Source organism: Notolabrus celidotus, chromosome 5 (genome assembly GCF_009762535.1).
Source record: "Notolabrus celidotus isolate fNotCel1 chromosome 5, fNotCel1.pri, whole genome shotgun sequence".
NCBI lineage: Eukaryota > Metazoa > Chordata > Actinopteri > Labriformes > Labridae > Notolabrus > Notolabrus celidotus.
The window spans coordinates 37561152-37584833 of record NC_048276.1 but is presented as its reverse complement, the minus strand read 5'-3'; the positions used below and the strand labels follow the sequence as shown (position 1 = coordinate 37584833).

At 41.3% G+C, this 23682-nt stretch overlaps 1 protein-coding gene across 1 annotated transcript; it reads right to left on the bottom strand.

Annotated features, from left to right (window-relative positions):
* Positions 1 to 6410: 6410 nt before the first annotated feature.
* orai2 (ORAI calcium release-activated calcium modulator 2) lies at positions 6411 to 23432 on the bottom strand. The gene is made up of 3 exons (XM_034683941.1): positions 23085 to 23432; positions 9857 to 10089; positions 6411 to 9602 (listed from the first exon to the last, which is right to left on the bottom strand). Exons 2-3 carry the CDS (start codon positions 10082 to 10084, stop codon positions 9036 to 9038), a joined length of 795 nt encoding a protein of 264 aa, XP_034539832.1. The 5' UTR covers positions 10085 to 10089; positions 23085 to 23432; the 3' UTR covers positions 6411 to 9035.
* Positions 23433 to 23682: the final 250 nt, after the last annotated feature.

The window sequence follows — 23682 nt, the reverse complement described above, 5'->3', positions numbered from 1 at the left end:
TCCTCTTCTTCATTCCTCATCAGAACACTCTGTTTTCCCTCTGACCACGCCCCCTCAGGAAGTGGATGTGCCTCGGCTGTCCAGCATGTTGATCTAATGTTTACATGTTGGCTGAATATACACGGCTGCTCACAGATCACGTTACTTCAACCCTCTGAATCTGATCCTGACGGAGAGGCGCCTGTAGCAGGACCTTTCTGAAGGATTGGTCACAGATTTAGTGTTTCTTGTTGTTTTATTTATCAATATGTAGACGTGTGTCTTGGTACACAGCTACGATATGTAGCTATGTGGCTATGCTAACTAGCGCTAGCACTTATCCATGATAAATAAAAATCATCCACTAGATCTTCAAATCTGCAGACGTGGGGAGTAAAACCGACCTCTGCCAGAAAGGCAGCAGGACCTTTATGAAGGATTGGTCACAGATTTAGTGTTTCTTGTTGTTTTATTTGTCAGTATGTCGACGTGTGTCTTGGTACACAGCTACAGCTACAGCTACAGCTATGAACATATAGCTATGTGGCTATGCTAATTAGCGCTAGCACTTATCCATGATAAATAAGAATCATCCACTAGATCTTCAAATCTGCAGATGTGGGGAGTAAAACCGACCTTTGTGTTTATTAAGACAGCCTACAACTAGCATGCCTCCCTCCTAAGCTCCTTGTTAGCACACATGTGTGCAGGTAATGAAAAATGGAGGAGGGATTCAGTATTATTTTATACAGTCTATGGGCTGAACAAGCTCCGAGCTCTGACTCCGTGACAGACCGGATATTGTTGTTACGTAACAAAAACATTGAAATCTGAAACGGCTCGTTTCACACACATTTACAGAAAGGTGGAGAAATCAAAACAGGGGCAGAATGGATTTTTTTCATTCTCGGGGGGTTTGTAGACATGCCAGGGACACATATTTCAGGTAAAGAACCATTTTCAATTTTGCATGATATGTCACCTTTAACTGAGAGGTGGGCTGCGATGTTACCTAGATAAATTGATGAGAATGAGCAGTCAATCCCTGCTCCAAAAATGTTTTGTAATGCCTTAATTACTCCCCCCCAATATGACTTGATTTTTGGGCAATTCCAAAATATGTTAAAGTGGTCTGCCAGCTGTTCTCCACACTTCCTCCAACACAGACCGTTTCCAGCCTCAGCTGTTTGTATACATTTTGTTTTTGGGGTTACAAAATACCTTAATACATTAGGCCAACAGAAATCCCTCCAAAGACCTGAGCTGGTGGAAGTGGACTGCACAGAACATATATTTAGCCAATCCTCCTCAGAAATAACAAGTCCAGATTCTTTCTCCCACTTTAATCTAACCTTGTTTGTTGTGTGTGTCTTAGTGGATTGAATCCTTGAGTGTTAAACTGAGACTAGCTTCCTTGTGCCCTTGCCTTTGTACATATCAACAAAGATATCAACAAGGTCAGAGTCAGATTTCTCTAAAGGTTTAACCTCCTTATTGAAATAAGCTCTAATTTGCAGGTACCGGAAGAAGTCAACTTTTTCTAGTCCATATAAATCCGATATTTTTTTAAAGCTGTCCAGCTGACCGTTAGAGGATATTGAGCAGTAAGAGGTAATACCAGCCTTATACCAATGTTTAAACCTCCCGTCAGTCATTGCTGGTTTAAAGTCTGGGTCAAAAGCAATCCATCTTAGCTGTCTAGTTTGTCTCTGAAATAGTGCTGATCTACATTCTTTAAACCAGGTTCTTAGAGAAACCTTTGTCCATTGATTTAAAGAGTCAAAATGCTTCTCAAACTGTTTTTTATTGCCCAGTATGGATTGTAGTGGGATATCTAACTGTGATATTTCCAGGTCTTTCCATTTTGCTGTATACTCTGGGTTACAGCAGCATGCTAGAGGTCTCAGTTGAGCTGCTTTGTAGTAGTCTGTGAAGGATGGCAGTGATCTACCTCCTTTCTTTTTGTCAAGTTGTAGAGTTTTGAATTGAATTCTTGGTTGTTTACCACTCCATATAAATCTTGAAATCCATTTATCCCATTCATTAAACTGTTTTGGGCTGACTTCAACTGGCAAGGACTGGAACAAGTATAAAAGTTTGGGGAGCACGTTCATTTTTATTGTCTCAATCCTGTGATGCATGTCTAGGGGCAGATGGAACCATCTGTCAATATCTGATTTGATACTTTGATTTATGGGTCCATAATTGCTATCATATATTTTTGATAAATCCTTAGGAATGTAGATTCCTAGGTATTTAAAGACTGTCGAGTCCCATTTGAATTTAAATCTTTGCAGTATACATTTCGGGGGATTATAATTAATGCTTAAAATTTGGGTTTTTTGTACATTAAGTTTATATCCAGAGTAAGTTCCAAACTCTTTTAGTGAGGACATCAGTTTAGGGATGCTAACCTCAGGTTCCGTAACAAAAAGTAACACGTCGTCCGCATATAAACATATTTTTTGTTCTAAGCCCCTAAGGTTTATACCTTTTATCATGTGATCCTCTCTGATTGATTGTGCTAGGGGCTCGATAAACAAAGCAAAAAGGGCGGGACTGAGGGGGCAGCCTTGACGACAACCTCTCTCCAGGTTAATAGTGTGGGAGAGGTGTCCGTTAATTTTTATCCTAGCATTCAGTGAAGAGTAAAGGGTTTTAATACAATTAATAAAGTTATCTCTGAATCCAAATCTACTCAATGCCAAGTATAAGTACTCCCACCGCACAGCATCAAACGCTTTATCAGCATCCAAACTCATCACTACAGCGGTTCTGTTCTCTTTGCACACATAATCCAATACATTTAGCACCCGTCTAATATTGTCTTGTGTCTGTCGATCGCGTACAAAGCCTGTCTGGTCTTCATCCACCAGCTCGGGCACCAGGCACTCTATTCTTTCAACCAGTATTGAGGCGTATAACTTGTAATCTATGTTTAGTACCGAAATTGGCCTATACGAACTACATTCTTTTAAATCTTTACCCTCCTTTGGGATAATGGATATTATTGCATCCCTCCATGTTATTGGTGGGGCACCTCCTTTGAGTGTGTGGTTAAAACAGTGGAGAAGCATGGGCATTAATTGAATTTTGAAGGCCTTATACCATTCGGCTGGGAAGCCATCTGTTCCGGGCGCTTTATTAGCTTAACCGGTACAAGTCCTGCCCCCCATCTAGGACTTGTACCGGTCCCGGGCCAGGAAACGGGCAGGTAGCATCACTGCTGACCCCTCACACCCTGGACACAAATTCTTCAAACTCCTCCCCTCCGGCAGGCGCTACAGATCACTGTGCGCCAAAACAACCCGCCATAAGCTTCTTCCCCCAGGCTGTCACTCTGATGAACACTAAACCATAACAGTGTCATACCTGTCAGATAAATACTCTCTGTAAATATACATGTAGATACACAATGCAACAATTCTCAAAGCAGAATTCCATATTTCTATTTTTTGTATTATTTAACTACTATTTTATAATGTAAAAACTACCTCTGCAACTCACCACTGCACTTTATCATATTATTTTAGCCTGTACATATTAGTCAAGCCTATTTGTTGTTTCTTTGTATTTATAGCTAAGGTTATTGTTATTATATTTTTTATTTTATTTTTTATTGTAGTTCTTATTCTTATTCCTATTCTTATGCCTTGTACAAAGAGAGCACAGTTTACTGAAGTCAAATTCCTTGTGTGTTCAAGCATACTTGGCGAATAAAGCTGATTCTGATTCTGATTCTGATTCTGATTTTAATCTAGAAATTGCCTTTTCTATTTCCTCTGCTGAAATGTCTTTCATTAAGGCATTGTTCTGTTCTTCACCTAAAGAGGGTAAGTCCAAGGACTCTAGAAAAGTATTTATTTCCTGGTGGCCACTTGACTTTGGATCCTTATAGAGTTCTCTATAGTAATTTTCAAAAGTGCATTGGATATCCTCTAAGTTGTAACAAACTCTTTTAGTCTTTGGGTCTCTAATTTCAAAAATGGCCCTCTCTGCCTGTTGTTTCCTCAACCTCCATCCCAGAAGTTTCACAGCTCGTGGGCCATTTTCATAGAATCGCTGCTTTGCAAATTTGGCTTTTTTCTCTAATTCTTCTTCTAATATTTTGTTTATTTCCCTTCTAACCTTGCTTATTTGATTTAAAGTATGGGGATTCTTCCCTTCAATGTGTTCCTTCTCCAGGACCTTTAAGTCATCTTGTAAGTCAGACAGTTTTTTACCTCTTTCTCTTTTTCTATGCGAAGTAAAAGCTATAAGCTTCCCTCTAATGACTGATTTTGCAGCATCCCATAGGACACTTGGTGACACTTCCCCATTATCATTATTGTCTAAGTAATCTTTAATTTCCTTTTGAATGTTAAAGTGTTCTTAATGTTATACTGTATGTTGTTAATCCTGACATGTATTAAATGTTGACAGTAATCCAGCTTGCTGTTGTGGTTTCTGTAGAAACATTTCAGAGGTATATTCTAAGAATAAGACCTGGTTTAAAGATTTTAGTTTTAGTTTGAGATGGATTAGGGTTTATTTTAAGATGAGTCAGCTTATATCAAGACACAGTGTAATCATAGTTTTCTAATAGTGAGTCATTTTTTACTTAAGTTGTTGTTTTTCTTGTCCCCAGGCCTTCATTTGCTCAAATTAAGTACACAAAATAAATAATGAGATTTTCTTTGCTTATATTCAGTATATTTCACTTCTAACTGTGCTGTAGGAAGTTTGTCTTCAAGTAGTTTGAGCTAAAAATCAGCATATTCAACTTATTTCAACCCTTATAATACTTTTCAGAGCCTGCTTATTTCTAGATTTAACAATCTCTCATTTTTTTTAATACTTTTTATTTAGTATTTTTCACACACAAAAGAAACAACAACAAGGAAACAAAACAAGACAAAACAAAGACGTGGCAGCATGTCAGCATGAGTTTTCTTACATATATATATGAGACTATCTTCTGTTAGTAAACAGCTCATTTTTAACCCAGTGTTGAGTACAGGATTTGATACCCAATGCAGAAACACACTTTAAATAAAATGTACAAAGAAAAAAATCTACAATGTCAACAAGAATAAACAGAGAAAAAATACACAAATGTGTAAAAAAAAAAGCCTGCTTATTTCTAGATTTAACAATCTCACTTTAAGATTTCTTTTTTTTGTGAGTAATTGTTTAACCGTTTTTTTTTCACAGTGGCTTTGACATTGCAAAGCATAGCATAAGTGATGGTTCAGCAATGTCATTGCACCGTATGGCAGTGTACATAGGGTGTAATAAAAGAGGACAGGGTCATATACACCTAAAGAAAAGAGAAAAGAAGAAAAGGACCCTAACACATAGTAAATAATTATAATAGTAATTTAAAAGAGAAAAAAATTAAAGATTTATTTTTAAGTAAAATTAACTTGATGCATGGACAGATCATTTCACTAGCTTTAAGAAATCATCACCTTGAATGAAGTTTTTCATCCTACATTTAAGCTACCCTTTTTGGCAGTTCATCTCTCTCTCTCTCTCACTCTCTCACTCACTCACTCACTCACTCACTCACTCACTCACTCACTCACTCACTCACTCACTCACTCACTCACTCACTCACTCACTCACTCTCATTTAAGCAACCCCTTTTTGGCAGTTCATCTCTCTCTCTCTCTCACTCTCACTCACTCACTCACTCACTCACTCACTCACTCACTCACTCACTCACTCACTCACTCACTCACTCACTCACTCTCATTTAAGCAACCCTTTTTGGCAGTTCATCTCTCTCTCTCTCTCTCTCTCTCTCTCTCTCTCTCTCTCTCTCTCTCTCTCTCTCTCTCTCTCTCTCTCTCTCTCTCTCTCTCTCTCTCTCTCTCTCTCTCTCTCTCTCTCTCTCTCTCTCTCTCTCTCTCTCTTCATCTCCCTCTATCCCTCTCTTCATCATGGTCTCAGCAGATATGTGTCTAACATGAGTCTGGTCCTGCTGGAGGTTTCTGCCTGTTAAAGGAAGTTTGTCCTTGCCACTGTAACTTGCTAAATGCTGCAAAGTGCTCTGCTCATGGTGGATTAAGATGAGATCAGACTGAGTCCTGTCTGGAAGATGGGACTGGATCTGATCCTGTCTTGATGTTGGGTCTTTGTTAATAAAGGAACATAGAGGACGGTCAAGACCTGCTGTTAGGAAAAAATCTGAGGAGAATGTTTGTTGTGATTTGGCGCTTTATAAATAAAGATTGATTGGTTGATTTCCTGTGATAGGTTGGCGACCTGTCCAGGGTGTACCCTGCCTTCCGTCTGTAGCCAGCTGGGATAGGCTCCAGCCCCCTGTGACCCCTAACAGGATAAGTTGTCAAGATAATGGATGGATGGATGGATGGATGGTTGATTTCAAGCATGTTCATCACAAGCTTTAATTACCATGGCTGGTTATTGACACACAGGACACGATGAGAGCTTTAATATTGGTTTTATTGGTTTCATTGTGGAACTCTGTTGCAAGCTATGAGTTTAATCTCCATGAACTCTGCAATATGAATTAAAGAAGCACTAAGACACGAGACAAAGGGAGAAAAGATCTCTGTACAAATAAACTACAAGTGCACTTTGTCTCTTCAGAGGCAGAAACACCAACTGAGCAACACTTTGGTCAGTGATCGGATTGACTGGAATGTGAGAACAGGTTGGTACATATTCTTTTTTGTTTACACAGTAACTGCACAACCAATGTGTGTGTGTGTGTGTGTGTGTGTGTGTGTGTGTGTGTGTGTGTGTGTGTGTGTGTGTGTGTGTGTGTGTGTGTGTGTGTGTGTGTGTGTGTGTGTGTGTGTGTGTGTTGTTCTTCACAGAGAGGCGTCCAGTATCATTCAGTAAATACACTGGACATCATGCTGATTCCAACATGCACTCTGCCTTCACACTCTTCACCATGTTGATCTTCTCTGCAGCCCTCCGGCCTCTCTTCAGTTCAAAGTTGCTGTTTGTCATGCTAAACTCCTCTCTCAGTAAACACAGCTGCTCGTTTTATGACCTCAGGCAAAACAGCAAAACAGCAGTTCATAAAAGGCGATCATCCTTCTGTAAGGCTGAACTATATATTTGGACAGTAACACATTCATGTTGAAGCAGAGAGCAGCATCAGTGTGCAGGAGGGATGACACCTCTTACACAGGGCTTCCACCAGATTTGTGTCCTGTCCGGCTCTGTGATCTTTCGTCCTTCAACACCCACTGATTGCGTTTGCAGAATGCAGCACGGAGCTGCACGGACCGCCGGACAGCTGGAGTCATGTGACCGAGGTTTTCCCGCGGTAATTACTAAACATGAGTGTTTTATTCTGAAAATTAACCGGATGTTTTCATTTTGTTTTGGTGCCTGACTTCCTGTCCCGCTCCATCTGCTCTGTGGGGATTGATGAGTCGTGCAGAGCCGGAACGCAATGGAGCGGTTCCAGTGGAAGTTAACACATTGACTAGAATAGAAACCTATCAGATGTGTTGCTGTGACGGATCAGAGACGGACCGGACACGGATCTGGTGGAATTTGGCCGTTACACAGGAGCTGTGGTCTTTGTAAAAGACATTAAAGGAGGAAAATGAGCCCGAGGCGTGTGTGAGATTTGGGATATAAAACATAGTAACATAAATCTCCACACTTTGACAAGAATGTAACATTTTTAAGACTTCACAAGGTTGAACACAGTGTAAAAGGCCCTCAATCAGTGAGTTAAACAGTGCGATGCAGTCTTTGCAGCTAAAAAGCTCAGTTGAACAATAAATGTGAGCTCGACTGAAGAACATTCACGTCATAATCCATGCGAAACGGGTCGGGTTGGATCGGATTTGAAGCAGTCTTGAATGACTTCTGTAAATCCTAATCTTTTCAAATCTCGTACTGAATGCATCTAATGTTCAACGTTTGTAAGGAAATAGAGTTATAGATAACTTTGAATCAAAGAGTCAGATCTTTGGTTGCACTGAGAGGGCAGAAATGTGAGCTTCTTAGTCAATGCAACCGGCATACCAACCAACACCGGATACAATATGAGATAAGGTCTCTGAGAGGTGACACAAGGTCGATGTGTTCATTCAGATTCTGATGATAGATTAAGGTGCAAAAACACTTTGGCACACATTTTCCATGAGTACCAGAATACTGACGGTCTGGATTCAGAACTATAACATTTACAAGCTGTAATAACTGAAGCAGGATGAGCAGTTTCATTTGGAGATTCTCATAATGGACTTGGCACCATGCTCTCTTCTTCCTCTGACAAACCGTCTCTGGTTGAGTGGAGAGTCCAGCTTATGCAACACTTAGTCATGTTACTTTGGTATTAGAATGATTGTGTTTGCCATTTCTTCAGGTGAACTTGGCGGCTTGTGGAAAAATAAAAGATCCAATAAGAGATTTGTTTGAGTTTGTCCAAATCCAAAGAGAACTGGTTATCCTTACCAAACCCGACCGTGAAAACAGAGACATGGCACAAAAAATGGCACACAGAACATATGAGGAGGGATGCACCGACCTTGTTTTTACGTCTGTCTGATAAAGACTCGAACAACTGAACTGGTGTTGATGTCAAAGAGATCCTAACTTGATCTGTTCAGATTGAATCTTTTGAATGACTTGTGCTTACTCTGTCTCCTCTGGTGAGGTATTTCACAGGTTCTTAGCCGTACGAAGACGGTTCAGGGGTGAACACCTTACACCTCCAAAGGCTTTGTGTAAAAAAAAGTAAAGGGTTATGTCGCCTCACAGATGAAAGGGGGACCCCAGATCCAGGACAGAGAGCAGTCAGATCGGTGCATCCCTACGTTTTAGCCCTTTTTCTGTAAACTTCTTTTTTGACATCATCATCGACCCAGACTTCATACAGAGCTAAAACACAGACAAGCTAACCCCAGAAACACGTAACACCTTAAGAATAAATTATCACTCTGACACGTGTCGACTGTCTGAGCTGCAGGATGACGAGCTGTGAGGCTCCTCGTCAGAGTGAGGCTTTGAGAAACAGACGGAGAAGGAGAGGATAAATATGGGATACAAAGGGAAGTCTTAAAGCTGCGGTCCTGTGCTCACACAGTCTGGAGGCCTCTCTCGTGGCCGTCTAGCTGCACCTTGATCTTATGCAGTTCCTCGATCTCCTGGTGGTGGCGCTCTGTCTTGTGGCGCACCAGAGAGCGATAGAAGTGAATGGTGAACACCACAAAAATCACCCCAACGGGCACCATGATGATGGTGGAGGCCAGCGCCGCCTGCCAGCCGCTGTACTGCGGCACAGGTGTTGGTAGTGTCGCTGTGGAGCAGCAGTTGTTCCCCTTTTTAACCTCAAGGGAGTCCACGGGCAGGAACTTGATCCAGCAGAGGAGGACCACCTCTGCTAAAAACAGGAGGATGCCCAGCGCTGTGGAGAAGCCCCACGCCAGCTCGATGTAGTAGTGCATGCGCTCGTGTGGAGACTCACTTACAGAGTTGAGGTTGTGGATGTTGCTGACGGCCTCTACGTTCGGGAGGATGCAGGTGCTGATGAGCAGAGCGAAGAGGTGCACCGCCACCAGCACCGTGGTGCACACACTGAAGGCGATGAGGAGCACAGGAGGGTAGCTGTACTGCATCTCCAGCTGCACCTCCACCATGGCCACCTATGAGACAGACACAGGGAGAACCAGGTCGCTATGTGTGATAGTACATGCTGCAGTGTGGATGTATTTTGGTTCAGTGAGAGGGGGGGGGTTGTTTATATCTCTGGAAACAAAAACAGGATGTATAAAACCATTTCCTGCCCACAGCTGCATCTTCTCAAGCCCAGCCAGGCATTCTGCTGAATTATCAAGAGAATGAAACATGCAAATAAGTTAGAAAGTAAAAACTGGTCCCGACAGAGGACATGACTCACCATTGCAAACCCGGAGAGCAGAGCAGACGTCCTGCTGGAGGCCTTCAGCTTGGCCCGGCTCAGGTAGAGCTTCCTCCAGGACAGGGCCTGCACTGAGTGGTGGTTGGAGCTGACCAGCTCCAGGTAGCTCCGCCGCACCCAGTCCCTGTAGTCCATCCCGCCGTCAGCAGCCTGCTCTGAGGCTCCGGGTGCGGGGGACCCCATGGGCACGTTCAGCTCACTGCTCATGGCCCCTGTTAGGAACAAGAGAAAGAGAGATCGTCAATATATAGCTCATTTAACAGGACAACAGAAGACTAACTCAGACTCGTTCTCTGCCTGCTGGAGCTTCCTCCAAAGTTATGCAATGTCAACATGTTGTTCTCATGTCTCCATAAAGAGTCCCAGTGTCTCTGTTATGGTACATTTGTGACCTTGTGATTTCTGCAACACTTCACTTTACTCTGAATGTCATCAGATCAACATGGAGGCCAGAGAAACACAGCTAATACAAACTATTCTGCGCCTCTGGATATACACGACCAGTCAAAAGTTTGGAAACACCTTCTCATTGAAGGGTTTATATTTATTGTAATGATTGTAAACACTGTAGATTAATACTGAAGACATCAAAACTATGAAAGAACATATATGGAATTATTGAATGAACCAAAAAGTGTTAAACAAAGCAGAATCTGTTTTATATTTTAGATTCTGTAAAGTAGCCCCCTTTTTCCTTCATGACAGCTTTGCACACTCTTGGTATTCTCTCAGTCTGCTTCATGAAGTGGTCTCCTGGAATGGTTTCTAATGAACATGAGCCTTGTCAAGAGTTCATTTGTAGAATGACTTGCCTTCTTAATGTGTTTGAGACCATCAGTTGTGTTGTTCAGAGGTAGGGTTAGTACACAATGGATAGCCTTATTTAACTACTGTTGTAATCCAGATTATGGTAAAATCACTGTAAATGATTGAAATAATCTTTTAAAGGTGACATATCACGCTTTTTTCATCAATATATATTGGTCTAAGAGGTCCCCAAAACATGTCTTTAAAGTTTATGCTCAAAAAAACACTTTGAAATCAGATTTTGGTCTGCCTGAAAAGTCCTCTTCTTCAGTCCTCCTCAGAACAGTCTGTTTTCTCTCTGACCACGCCCCCTCAGGAAGTGGATGTGCCTCGGCTCTCCAGCACATTGATCTAATGTTTACATGTTGGCTGAATATACACGGCTGCTCAGAGATCGCGTTACTTCAACCCTCTGAATCTGATCCAGAATCTGATCCTGATGGAGAGGCGCCTGCAGCAGGACCTTTCTGAAGGATTGGTCACAGATTTAGTGTTTCTTGTTGTTTTATTTATCAGTATGTTGACGTGTGTCTTGGTACACAGCTAAGAACGTGTAGCTATGTGGCTATGCTAACTAGTGCTAGCACATATCCATGATAAATAAAAATCATCCACTAGATCTTCAAATCTGCAGACGTGGGGAGTAAAACCGACCTCTGTCAGAAAGGCAGCAGGACCTTTCTGAAGGATTGGTCACAGATTCTGTGTTTCTTGTTGTTTTATTTGTCAGTATGTCGACGTGTGTCTTGGTACACAGCTACAGCTACAGCTATGAACATGTAGCTATGTGGCTATGCTAATTAGCTCTAGCACTTATCCATGACAAATAAAAATCATCCACTAGATCTTCAAATCTGCAGACGTGGGGAGTAAAACCGACCTTTGTGTTTATTAAGACAGCCTACAACTAGCATGCCTCCCTCCTGAAGGATTGGTCACAGATTCTGTGATTCTTGTTGTTTTATTTGTCAGTATGTTGACGTGTGTCTTGGTACACAGCTACAGCTACGACATGTAGCTATGCTAACTAGCGCTAGCACAGTATAACCGACCTTTGTGTTTATTAAGACAGCCTACAACTAGCATGCCTCCCTCCTAAGCTCCTTGTTAGCACACATGTGTGCAGGTAATGAAAAACGGGGGAGGGATTCAGTATTATTTTATACAGTCTATGGGCTGAACAAGCTCCGAGCTCTGACTCCGTGACAGACCGGATATTGTTGTTACGTAACAAAAACACTGAAGTCTGAAACGGCTCGTTTCACACACATTTACAGAAAGGTGGAGAAATCAGAACAGGGGCAGAATGGATTTTTTTCATTCTCGGGGGATTTGTAGACATGCCAGGGAAACATATTTCAGGTAAAGAACCATTAAAAAGTCCATTTTGCATGATATGTCACCTTTAATGAAAGTTTTCTGACAACCTGTTAGTATTTTAAGTTAGTAGCCGGGGGTGGTCAAGACCCCTCCGCTCTTGTCTCTTTGTCCCATAACAACCTGCTAACCATACATTATCCACTACTCATTCTGCTCCACATACTCATAGACAGGTACACATCATATTCAGATTTTGTGCTTTTGAATTCTGCTGATGTAATAATTATATTAATAGTTAATTTTGTATACTTTTGTTATTTTATTTTTAGTATCAACTTTTGTCTTTATGTGTGTCAATGTAGTATTTTTTGATTCTTTTTTGATATAAGAACACTAGTTGGTTTGATGCTTCAAATACGCTCTCTGAGTTTTCTGCCTCTTCCTGCACTGTATGTTATTTATCTTTGCTCTTTTTGAGTGTGTTTTATTTTAATTGTGAAAATGAATAAACATAACAAACACAACATCAAGGAGATCCTTGTTCCCCTCCTCACAGAGCTGGCACAAGGGGTTCAATGAGAGAGCTGTTGCAAGCTTCAACACTTAACACATGCTGAGCTGTTAGAGCACTATGAAGTTGATTATCACGTTAGAATAAGTTCTGGAACATGTTATTCTCAATGTAAAGAAGCATATTTTGGTGTGAATATTACCTTTGTTCCTTGTTGCAAACAGCAAAAGCTCTCATTTCCCCATCATGCATTTTATCCTCTGCTCCTTCATCACCACCTCTCCATATTTCTGTCCATGTTGACAATAATTCTGCCCTTTTAAGGGAAACGACAAACTATTCCCACAAGTCCCAGTGAACTTTCGGGGAATGTCGTCTGTCAGCACAATCATGTTGTGCTCCCTCATGCAGCTGGACAAAGAGGCAGATCAGCTTTAAGGCGTGTGAGTTGTGTGTTCGTGTCTGTGCATGTGTTGTAAGTGAGGAGGAGGAGGGGGAGGAGGAGGACAGGAAGTCACTAACACGACAAAGATAAAGCATGAGCACAAATAAAGGGAGTTATAAATAAAGCAGCTTCTTCATTGTCATGTTCTGTTTTCCTTATCTTTGAGCCTCGATGACGAGAACATTTATCTCAATGTGACTGCAGTAATAAAGCTATCAACAGCAAGTACACTCTATTACTGGAACAAGTATAAATAGATATAAATCAGAGGTCTAAATATCCTCCGTCTGATCTGCAGCTTCTAAGTGCTGACGTTGTTATTTGTCATGAAGAATCATAAAAGACGAACTCTGGTATCTGGAGTTCTTACACAAGGCTGATGTCTCACAACGGCAAGGAAAATATAAGTAGTTGGAATCCTTTAATGCTTAAAGCCTCTGGAAACGTAAATGGTAAATTAAAAATTCATATAGACTAGCAAAATGTAATGTGTAATCAAGCTTCAACAAAAATCTGAGTGAAATTAAACATCCACAACTCTGAAAAAACTCTGTTCAAAAACATCTTCTTTTACAGGTCAGAGCATTTCTCATAACTGTGTGGGCGTGGCCTAACTCTTTGATTGACAGGTCAAGAGAGAGTTCACAGCCTGCATGTTTGAGCCGTCTGACTCTGAATCTAAAGACATCAAAACTCCAGAACCTGAAAATTATTCATTTACAATGGTCTCTGAGTGCTGAGTCACAAAATACTTCAGAATCAGGACTTCTATCATTTAGTAGTTTTATCACTCCGTAGTCTCCGGGGCATCAGGACCATGGGACGCCCGGAGCAGAGGAGGCTGAAGGGTAGTATGTGCATGCAGAGGAGCTCGGCTCCGGGTGTCAGACGAAGCTGTTCTGCTAAACTCTGAGCAGTTTGGGGAAAGTTAGTGAACCGGTCCTGAGGAAAGTTAGTGAACCGGTCCTGAGGAAAGTTAGTTAAACCGGTCCTGAGGAAGTCAGTGAACCGGTCCTGAGGAAAGTTAGTGAACCGGTCCTGAGGAAAGTTAGTGAACCGGTCCTGGGGATAGTTAGTGAACCCCGTCCTGGGGAAAGTTAGTGAACCCCGTCCTGGGGAAAGTTAGTGAACCAGTCCTGGGGAAAGTTAGTGAACCGGTCCTGGGGATAGTTAGTGAACCGGTCCTGGGGAAAGTTAGTGAACCGGTCCTGGGGATACTTAGTGAACTGGTCCTGGGGATAGTTAGTGAAGCGGTCCTGAGGATACTTAGTGAATCAGTCCAGGGGAAAGTTAGTGAAGTGGTCCTGGGGATACTTAGTGAACCGGTCCTGGGGAAAGTTAGTGAACCGGTCCTGAGGAAAGTTAGTGAACCGGTCCTGGGGAAAGTTAGTGAACCGGTCCTTGGGATAGTTAGTGAACCGGTCCTGGGGAAAGTTTATTGAACCCCGTCCTGGGGAAAGTTAGTAAACCTGTCCTGGGGAAAGTTAGTGAACCGGTCCTGGGGATAGTTAGTGCACCTGTTCTGGGGATAGTTAGTGCACCTGTTCTGGGGAAAGTTAGTGAACCGGTCCTGGGGAAAGTTAGTGAAACGGTCCTGGGGAAAGTTAGTGAACCGGTCCTGGGGAAAGTTAGTGAAACGGTCCTGGGGAAAGTTAGTGAAACGGTCCTGGGGAAAGTTAGTGAACCGGTCCTTGGGATACTTAGTGAACCGGTCCTGGGGAAAGTTAGTGAACAGGTCCTGAGGAAGGTTAGTGAACCGGTCCTGGGGATAGTTAGTGAACCGGTCCTGGGGAAAGTTAGTGAACCGGTCCTGGGGATAGTTAGTGAACCGGTCCTGGGGATAGTTAGTGAACCGGTCCTGGGGAAAGTTAGTGAACCCCGTCCTGGGGAAAGTTAGTAAACCTGTCCTGGGGAAAGTTAGTGAACCTGTTCTGGGGAAAGTTAGAAAGAAAATAGAAGAATGACAACAAGCTGTGATCTTCAGCGGTGGATGTGTAGACAGGGACACACGAGCACAGCGGTGCAAAGAGCAGAGAGACAGCTATACAGACAGATTACAGGCAGTACGTTATTAGCAAACAAGCTAACAGCTAAGACAACACTGAGGGGAGCTGGCTGAGACGTCAGGAGACAGTCTGAGCTGGAGCAGAGTAGTTTTGTTGAACATGTGTGCACATGACTCAGTGCTTCATTTATGATTTGGTTAGATATTTATTACGTCATTAATATCAGGTTAAACCAGCCTCCTTAAAACCCAGTGTGAAAACGTGTTAAAAAATGGATCGAAGTTGAGTTCTAATATTTTTGCATTGTTTTAAGTATTTACATATGGTCTGAAATATCATAGGTAGAACCTTTATGTTGATTTGGGTTACCAGAGGCTTTAAAATAGAAGCTATTATATTTATAACACTTGTGTTTTAAAAGGATATTAACTTCATGATCTATCCTACTTCATGTAGTCATCCTCATTGTTTATTCAATGTGAGATTTTGAGCTCAAAAGTAAGAATCAGGCTATTTGAAGCACTGAAGAAATGATCTGTTTTTCTCCAGCTCATAAACCTTCTTTTTAACTCACAGTATATGACTTTAATCCATCTCAGTGTGCCTTTAGTCTACTTCGTGGTCTTGTTTTTCCTGGTTCAGGCCTCTTGAATCTTCACACTGCAGCATACAAGCGATGGATTCAGACATCATTTAAATGATGCTCTTCAATTTGAATGATTTCAGGAATGCACTTCCCAGTTTGACTGCAGCCCAAAGTCAAAGTCAGTTTTATGAAGCTGGTTTCACAGTCTGCTGCAGATGAAGCTGATTGGTGGGCTCATGGTGCCTGTCAGGACTTGTCACACAGCTTCAGTGGTAGATCTCAGCGTGTTGTTGTGGTAGAGTGAGAGGAAGTCTGTGCATGCTGGTTCAAACAGTGAAGAAGTAGAGAGAGGACTAAAGAGGCTTTTATGCTGCAATGTTAACCGTCAAACATTTGGTGTGCAATCTGGACGACAACATTCAACAATGTGTGCACATGCTCTGACCGAACAGTCCAGCAGAGACACATCCATGTGTTGGTTGAGTGTCTTTATTCAATGATTAGACAGGTTATTAAAGTACACCTCAGAGGTATTTCTAAAATTCAGTCTGTTTGAACTTTTAAAGACACAGAGGCGATTTTACATGCTTTATTTCTTCACACCTGGACTACTGTAACAGTCTGTTTAGCAGCCTGCACAACAAATCCCTTCATCGTCTCCAGACTGTACAGAACTCAGCTGCCAGGGTTTTAACCATAGACTGTAAATAAAAGTGGACTGCATTGCTCCGCCTCTTCCCATTGTACGGTTCTGAAGCCAAAAAATCCCACTCCTGGGCGCCGCCATTGAGAAGCCAGAGCCTGTGAAGCCACTGTAATAAGCTCCGCCCTACAGCATCACAAGACGCTGTGTGTCCTTTGAAGTTTCACTCTACGGCGGCTGTGAATCAAAGGAAACCAGGAAGTAAAACCCCGTTTTTTAAACTCTAATAACTAACGAAAAACAAACTTTTCAGGAAAAAGAGGCCTTGGACACAAAACAGTCAAATACTAACTACATATCACCACAGCATACGGATGTGAGAAACATTCGTACCACGTGTATTTATTTTTTAAAGGTTGACTGCAGCCCCATTCAAATGAACGGGGGAGACGGATTTCTTGACCTATACTGCAGCCAGCCACCAGGGGGCAGACACTCCGCTGAAAGCTTCACCACCAGCCGAGCGAGATGCACCCTTGGTTTTAACCAGAACACAAAGAATACAACCATATCTCTCTGGTTTAAGCTTCCTTGCTCTGGCTCCCTGTTGGTTTAAGAATTGATTTTAAGATTTTACTGATTACTTTTAAAGCTCTACATGGACTTTCTCCGAAACGACCACCATGGTACTATTATATAGTACTTTTTCTACTCTCTTTATCTTCATACAATCACATTATATACCCTTATTTATTTATTTATTATATTGCTTAATCTGTCATAACCATAGACTGTATAAAATATGGACGTAGTATCCGTGACGTCACCCATCTGTTCCTGAGAGCTGTTTTGAAGCAAATCGACGGCAGCAGCCATATTGGAAATGCGGAACTCAACTAGGCAGAGTGTGACGTAGTGTGAGTCTCTTAGCCAATGGCTGTGTGTTCCCGACCGGGAGTCACGTCAGTCATGTCCTTATTTGGGCAAAACTCGTAATCTTAATATCTTCTTAACCGTCATGTTAGAAAAAAATTCACCCCCCGTACAGTGTGTGACATTAGAGAGATTAGCGTTGTAGGGTCAAGCCGTTTTTTGAACCAGGCTGTAAACATGTTTATTAATGCTGCAAAGATCGTCTTTTTCCCATTCATATCTATGTGGTTTCCGGTGTTTCTGCAACCAGCCTCAAGAGGATTTTCGATGTATTGCAGTTTATATCACTTCCGCATTGGCTTCATCGTTTGAGACCGGAGTTTGCCGCTTGGTCATAACTGAACCATAATCACACCATGTCAACCTGTACTGAAACCTTTTTAACTCTGCCAGTAATTACCACTATTTAAACCATTTGTGACATTTGTATATATCTTAAATCTATTCTTTTATTTATCTATTTTAATTTTTACTTATTTTATTTTATTCAATGAAACTTATTCTTGATTGTACTTATGTCTGCGTTGCTGCAACAACTGAATTTCCCCACGGGGATCATAAAGTAATGTCTTATCTTATCTTATTTTATCTTACCTTACAAGCCAATGTTGTATTGAGATTCTCAGGCAGAGGTTTATTATGCATTCTTGACACAAAAATGCAAACAAAAGGAGAGAGGGCGTTCACAGTGAGGGGTCAGACTCTCTGGAACGACCAGGTCTGCTGAGTCAGTGAGCTCTTTTAAATCCCTTCTGAAAACATCCTTTTATCACGGAGCCTTTCCTGATTTCATTTAATATTATTTTATTTAAACTTTTAAGAAATATATTTAAGAAAAAATATTTTATCTTTTTTTATTTTATTTTAGTTTAAAAGAATTGTATTCCTTTAGAGTTCTTGTAGGGGAATTGTATGTCATTTAAAATGTGTTTTATTTCTTTATCTTACCTTTCATTCAATGAACTGCCTGGTTTATTTTGCTGCCCATGAGAAGCACTTTGTAACTTGTTTTTCGAAAATTGCTCTACAAATAAAATTATTATTATTATTATTATTATTATTATTATTATTATTATTATTATTATTATTATTATTCAAAATGCTTCCCACAGTGTTGGGTTAGTGGGTGTATAGTGGGCTGTTGAGGCTCTTGGAGTTGTTTTTCAAAACTATGATCCTTTATGAGTGGAAGATGGTTGATTTAAAAGTTGTTGAGTCCTTGTCTGCTTGTTGATTTTTTTTGCTTTTGTTGTTTTCCCTAACATTTTAATTCACTCCTCAATTTCTTATTTATTAAATACTATTCTTATCATTATTTTGATTATATTTATCTTGTTTTCATTGGACTTACTCTATTAACCTATTTGTGTTTTTGGAATGTTTCTGTTGATGGTCTGGTGGTGTTTTGGTAAGTTCCACCAACACCCTAATTCAGGGGTGTCAAACATACAGCCCGGGGGCCTAAACCGTCACGTCAGAGGTTCCAATCCAGCCAGCGGGATGACTTTGCAAAGTGAAAAAAAGACTTATTTTCTCAAAGTGAGGAAAAATAATATTTGCAGTTTGCTTAATCTGGTTGAATTTCATAGACTTTTTTAGAGAACTTCATGATCCTGTCAACTCTGAAGTCTGCGTATATGTAGAAGTGGTGAGACACCATTTTCGAAAGGAGCCTCATATCGTGCATGTGGGTGCGTCATACAGTGGGGCAAAAAAGTATTTAGTCAGCCACTGATTGTGCAAGTTCTCCCACTTAGAAAGATGAGAGAGGTCTGTAATTTTCATCAGAGGTACACTTCAACTATGAGAGACAAAATGAGAAAAAAAAATCCATGAAATCACATTGTAGGATTTTTAAAGAATTTATTTGTAAATGATGGTGGAAAATAAGTATTTGGTCAATAACAAAAGTTCAACTCAATACTTTGTAACATAACCTTTGTTGTCAATGACAGAGGTCAAACGTTTCCTGTAAGTCTTCACCAGGTTTGCACACACTGTAGCTGGTATTTTGGCCCATTCCTCCATGCAGATCTCCTCTAGAGCAGTGATGTTTTGGGGCTGTCGCTGGGCAACACGGACTTTCAACTCCCTCTACAAATTTTCTATGGGGTTGAGGTCTGGAGACTGGCTAGGCCACTCCAGGACCTTGAAATGCTTTTTACAGAGCCACTCCTTCGTTGCCCGAGCGGTGTGTTTTGGATCATTGTCATGCTGGAAGACCCAGCCACGTTCCATCTTCAATGCTCTCACTGATGGAAGGAGGGTTTGGCTTAAAATCTCACGATACATGGCCCCGTTCTTTCTTCCCTTAACACGGATCAGTCATCCTGTCCCCTTTGCAGAAAAACAGCCCCAAAGCATGAGGTTTCCACCCCCATGCTTCACAGTAGGTATGGTGTTCTTGGGATGCAACTCAGCATTCTTCTTCCTCCAAACACCACGAGTTGAGTTTTTACCAAAAAGTTCTATTTTGGTTTCATCTGACCACATGATATTCTCCCAATCCTCTTCTGGATCATCCATATGCTCTCTGGCAAACTTCAGACGGGCCTGGACATGTACTGGCTTAAGCAGGGGGACACGCCTGGCGCTGCAGGATTTGAGTCCCTCTCGGTGTAGTGTGTTACTGATGGTAGCCTTTGTTACTTTGGTCCCAGCTCTCTGCAGGTCATTCATCAGGTCCCTCCGTGTAGTTCTGGGATTGTTGCTCACCGTTCTCATGATTATTTTGACCACACGGGATGAGATCTTGCATGGGGCCCCAGATGGAGGGAGATTATCAATGGTCTTGTATGTCTTCCATTTTCTTACAATTGCTCCCACAGTTGATTTATTCACACCAACCTCCTTGCCTATTGTAGATTCACTCTTCCCAGCCTGGTGCAGGTCCACAATTTTCTTCCTGGTGTCCTTGGACAGCTCTTTGGTCTTGGCCATGGTTGAGTTTGGAGTGTGACTGTTTGAGGCTGTGGACAGGTGTCTTTTATACAGATAACCAGTTCAAACAGGTTCCATTAATACAGGTAACGATTGGAGGACAGAAGAGCTTCTTAAAGAAGAAGTTACAGGTCTGTGAGAGACAGAAATCTTGCTTGTTTGTTATTGAACAAATACTTATTTTCCACCATCATTTACAAATAAATTCTTTAAAAATCCTACAATGTGATTTCCTGGATTTTTTCTTCTCATTTTGTCTCTCATAGTTGAAGTGTACCTCTGATGAAAATTACAGACCTCTCTCATCTTTCTAAGTGGGAGAACTTGCAAAATCAGTGGCTGACTAGATACTTGTTTGCCCCACTGTAGGTGTGCTCATTAGCACTACACCCCTTCATACAACACTGTCCAGCAAGCAAACTGTTCATGCTGGAGCTGAGGGGGTCCATAATAATCAACTTTACCTTCTTCATCATTATAATCTATCTGTTCTTTTGCAGTAAACATTACACTGTGTGTCAGGTGAATGGGTAACCTGTGTGCTCGGTGTGTTCTCAGCAGGTTTCAGGGCTTAAAGAGTAAAATATTCAGTCCACAATGAGACTCATCATAGTGAAAAATACACCAGCTGCTCATGTAAAAAGATATTTCATGAAATGTGTACATTTTCAGAATGTACTTTTTGCACTAAATCAAAGGGAAATATTTAGAGTTTTCATTATTTATAGGTTATTATGTTAGAATTTTACTGGTCCGGCCCACTTCAGATCAACATGGGCTGTATGTGGCCCCTGAACTGAGATGAGTTTGACTCCCCTGCCCTAAGTGTTCCTTTCTAGTTTAACGTTGACTATACTATGGATATTTGTGTCTATATTCACAATTGTGTCTGATTATTATGATGTGCTTCCATAAAAATTCATTAAGAAATTATATTTTAAAAAAAGTTGTCAAGTAAATTTGTTGGGCTCTCTTTAAAGCGTGTGTAATGAAGACCTGAGAGGATTCACAATGAAGATTAAAGAAGGTTGCTGGCCCTAAATGGAGGAATGAATAACAACAAGAATACATAGAAAAGAAACATCAGTATTGGGGTCTTGTGTTGGTATCAGCCCCTCAGTGCATCTCTGTGGGGTAGCCAGTCATACACTGCAAATCATTCGGCACTTGCCAAGATTTGAATTTTTGAGACATGTTAGATCAGGGGTGTCAAACATGCGGCTTGCGTGCCAAAACCGGCCCGCCAGAGGTTGCAATCCGGCCCACGGAACGACTTTGCAAAGTGAAAAAATTACAGATTAGACATTAACTGCAAATTTTCAATAAAAGTAACTACTATTTTAAATTTGTCCTCTGAGGGTTGCATACAATCATAGTGCTGATGGAGCGCACCTGAACAGCACTTTTTCCCGGGACTTTTTTCTCAAAGTGAGAAAATAGATGACTTGCTGTTTGCATAATCCAGTTGAGATTCATTAAGTCTTTTTAGAGCACTATAAGATGATCCACTAACTACTAACACTAGCACAACACCCCTGCATACAACACTGTCCAGCAAGCAAACTGTTCCTTTCAGAGCTGAGGGGTCCAGGATAGCCAACTTTACCTTCTTCATTATTATAATCTCTCTGTTCTTTTGCAGTAAAAATGACACTCTGTGTCAGGTGAATTGATAACTTGTTTGGTGTGTTTGCAGCAGGTTTCAGTGCTTAAAGAGTAAAATGTTCTGCCCCACTATGAGACTCATCATGGAGAACTGTTTTTGTAGAAAGATAGTTGATTACATTTTCAGCACATACTTGTACTATTTTGCACTAAAACAAAGGGAAAAAATGTAAAGTTGTCGTTATTTATAGGTTATTATGTTATGATTTTACTGGTCCGGCCCACTTCAGATCAACTTGGGCTGTATGTGGCCCCTGAACTGAAATGAGTTTGACACCCCTGTGTTAGATGAAGGACCTTGTTTTAAGACTTCTTTACTTGTTTTTAATCTTTGTATGTATGGTTGAATCTTAAATTGATTATGAACATGTCTTTTTTGTCTCAATTAGTCATGGAATCTTAAATTGAGTGAATGACTGTTAAAATAATCTACATCAAAATCATAGTTTTCCAATAGTGAGTCATTTTCTACTTAGATTGGTGTTATTCTTCTTGTCCCCAGACCTTCATTTGCTCAAATGTTCCTTTTAAGATTTATTTTCAAGTAAAATTAACTTGCTGCATGGACAGATCATTTCACTAGTTTTAAGAAATCCTCACCTTGAATTAAGTTCTTTCATCCTGTTTTTAAGAAACCCTTTTTTGCAGTGTAGCTTCAGTTCTTGTCTCATGAAGTCCTGACACTTCTGCTCAGCTGCCCCACTCCCTGCTCCTCTCAGATGAGCTTACTTTCACTGTGCACACACAAACAACTGGTTCTCCAAGTTCAGACTAATTAACCTGTCAGCAGGCAAAATAACACAGACACTGTATGACCTGAGTGACCACAGGGACTTCCCAAACCAGGACCAGAGAGCACAGAAGAGACTGTAGGACACAACTTCAAAAACAGATGTGAATTTGAATGAGCACATTTAAATGATTGCATCACCAAGACTAAATGCAAAGCATGCATAATGTACTTGAGAGGGTAGGGTTCGGCACAGAGCCCCTTGGGGATCCCCTAGGTCTGCAGGGGGAGCAGATGAGTTTACACTTTACATGTATATTTAGATCTGTGGGAAGTTAGCAGGATCCGTTTACCAAGTTTAGCTAACAGAAAGCGAACCTACAGTCATTTAAATCAAGGAGTGTCAACCTGGGAGGATGAATATTAATGCAGAAGATTCTGGTGCATTATAAGACTTGTGTTTTCAGGCTTTGTCACGTTTTATTCAAGCAAACTTGGAGTAAAAACCAAACACACATCGTGAGACCTCGCCTACTGCAGCTAGCTAAGTTCAGGAGCTCTCCAGTCCAAACACACCTGACAAGTGTCTCTTCTCTTTACTTGAATACATGTAAGTCCTACCTGTGTGCCGGAGTGCTGTTCGTGTTCTCGGTACAGATTGCAGTGAAGTGTCCTCCCCAGACTGTACCAGGACAATAAGTGGACCTGCTGCTGCCTCCTGCACTGTGTGTTCAGGCTGAGCTTCCCTCTTCTGCTGTCAGCGCTCAGATCCGGAGGTCGGGCCAGTCCACGTACCTTCCTCCGCCATGTTCACCCGTGTCAGTGTTCCTCACAGGTGCGGAAGTCCACAGCACATCTGGATCTCTTCTCCTGGGGCCGTTTGGAGCCGTTGCACACCCGTACAGACCACAGAGCCGCCGGGAACGAGAAGTAGAGACGTGAAGTGAAGACTTCCGGTTGGGCGTGTTGCTTTCAAAATAAAAGCACGAAAATTCCACATTTAGTAAAATGTCAACAAAGATTGTTTTTGTGCTTGAACTGTCTCTCAAGTACAGAAGAAGCCATATGCGGACATACCTTTATACATTAAAGTTACTCCGTTTTCCTATAATACCTATCTAATATCAGTTATTTCTCTCCTGTGCAATACTTCATACCCATGTGCAATATTGTTATTGAATCCATAGTGTTAAATTTAGTGTTAAGAAATTGTAAGAGC

What these genes read in the sequence shown, in the direction of transcription:
- orai2 (XM_034683941.1), bottom strand. Translation starts at nt 10,084, where the DNA reads ATGAGCAGTGAGCTGAACGTGCCCATGGGGTCCCCCGCACCCGGAGCC. An exon ending in TGCTCTCCGGGTTTGCAATG is followed by an intron (nt 9,603 to 9,856) that starts GTGAGTCATGTC and finishes TCTGTCTCATAG; the next exon opens with GTGGCCATGGTGGAGGTGCA.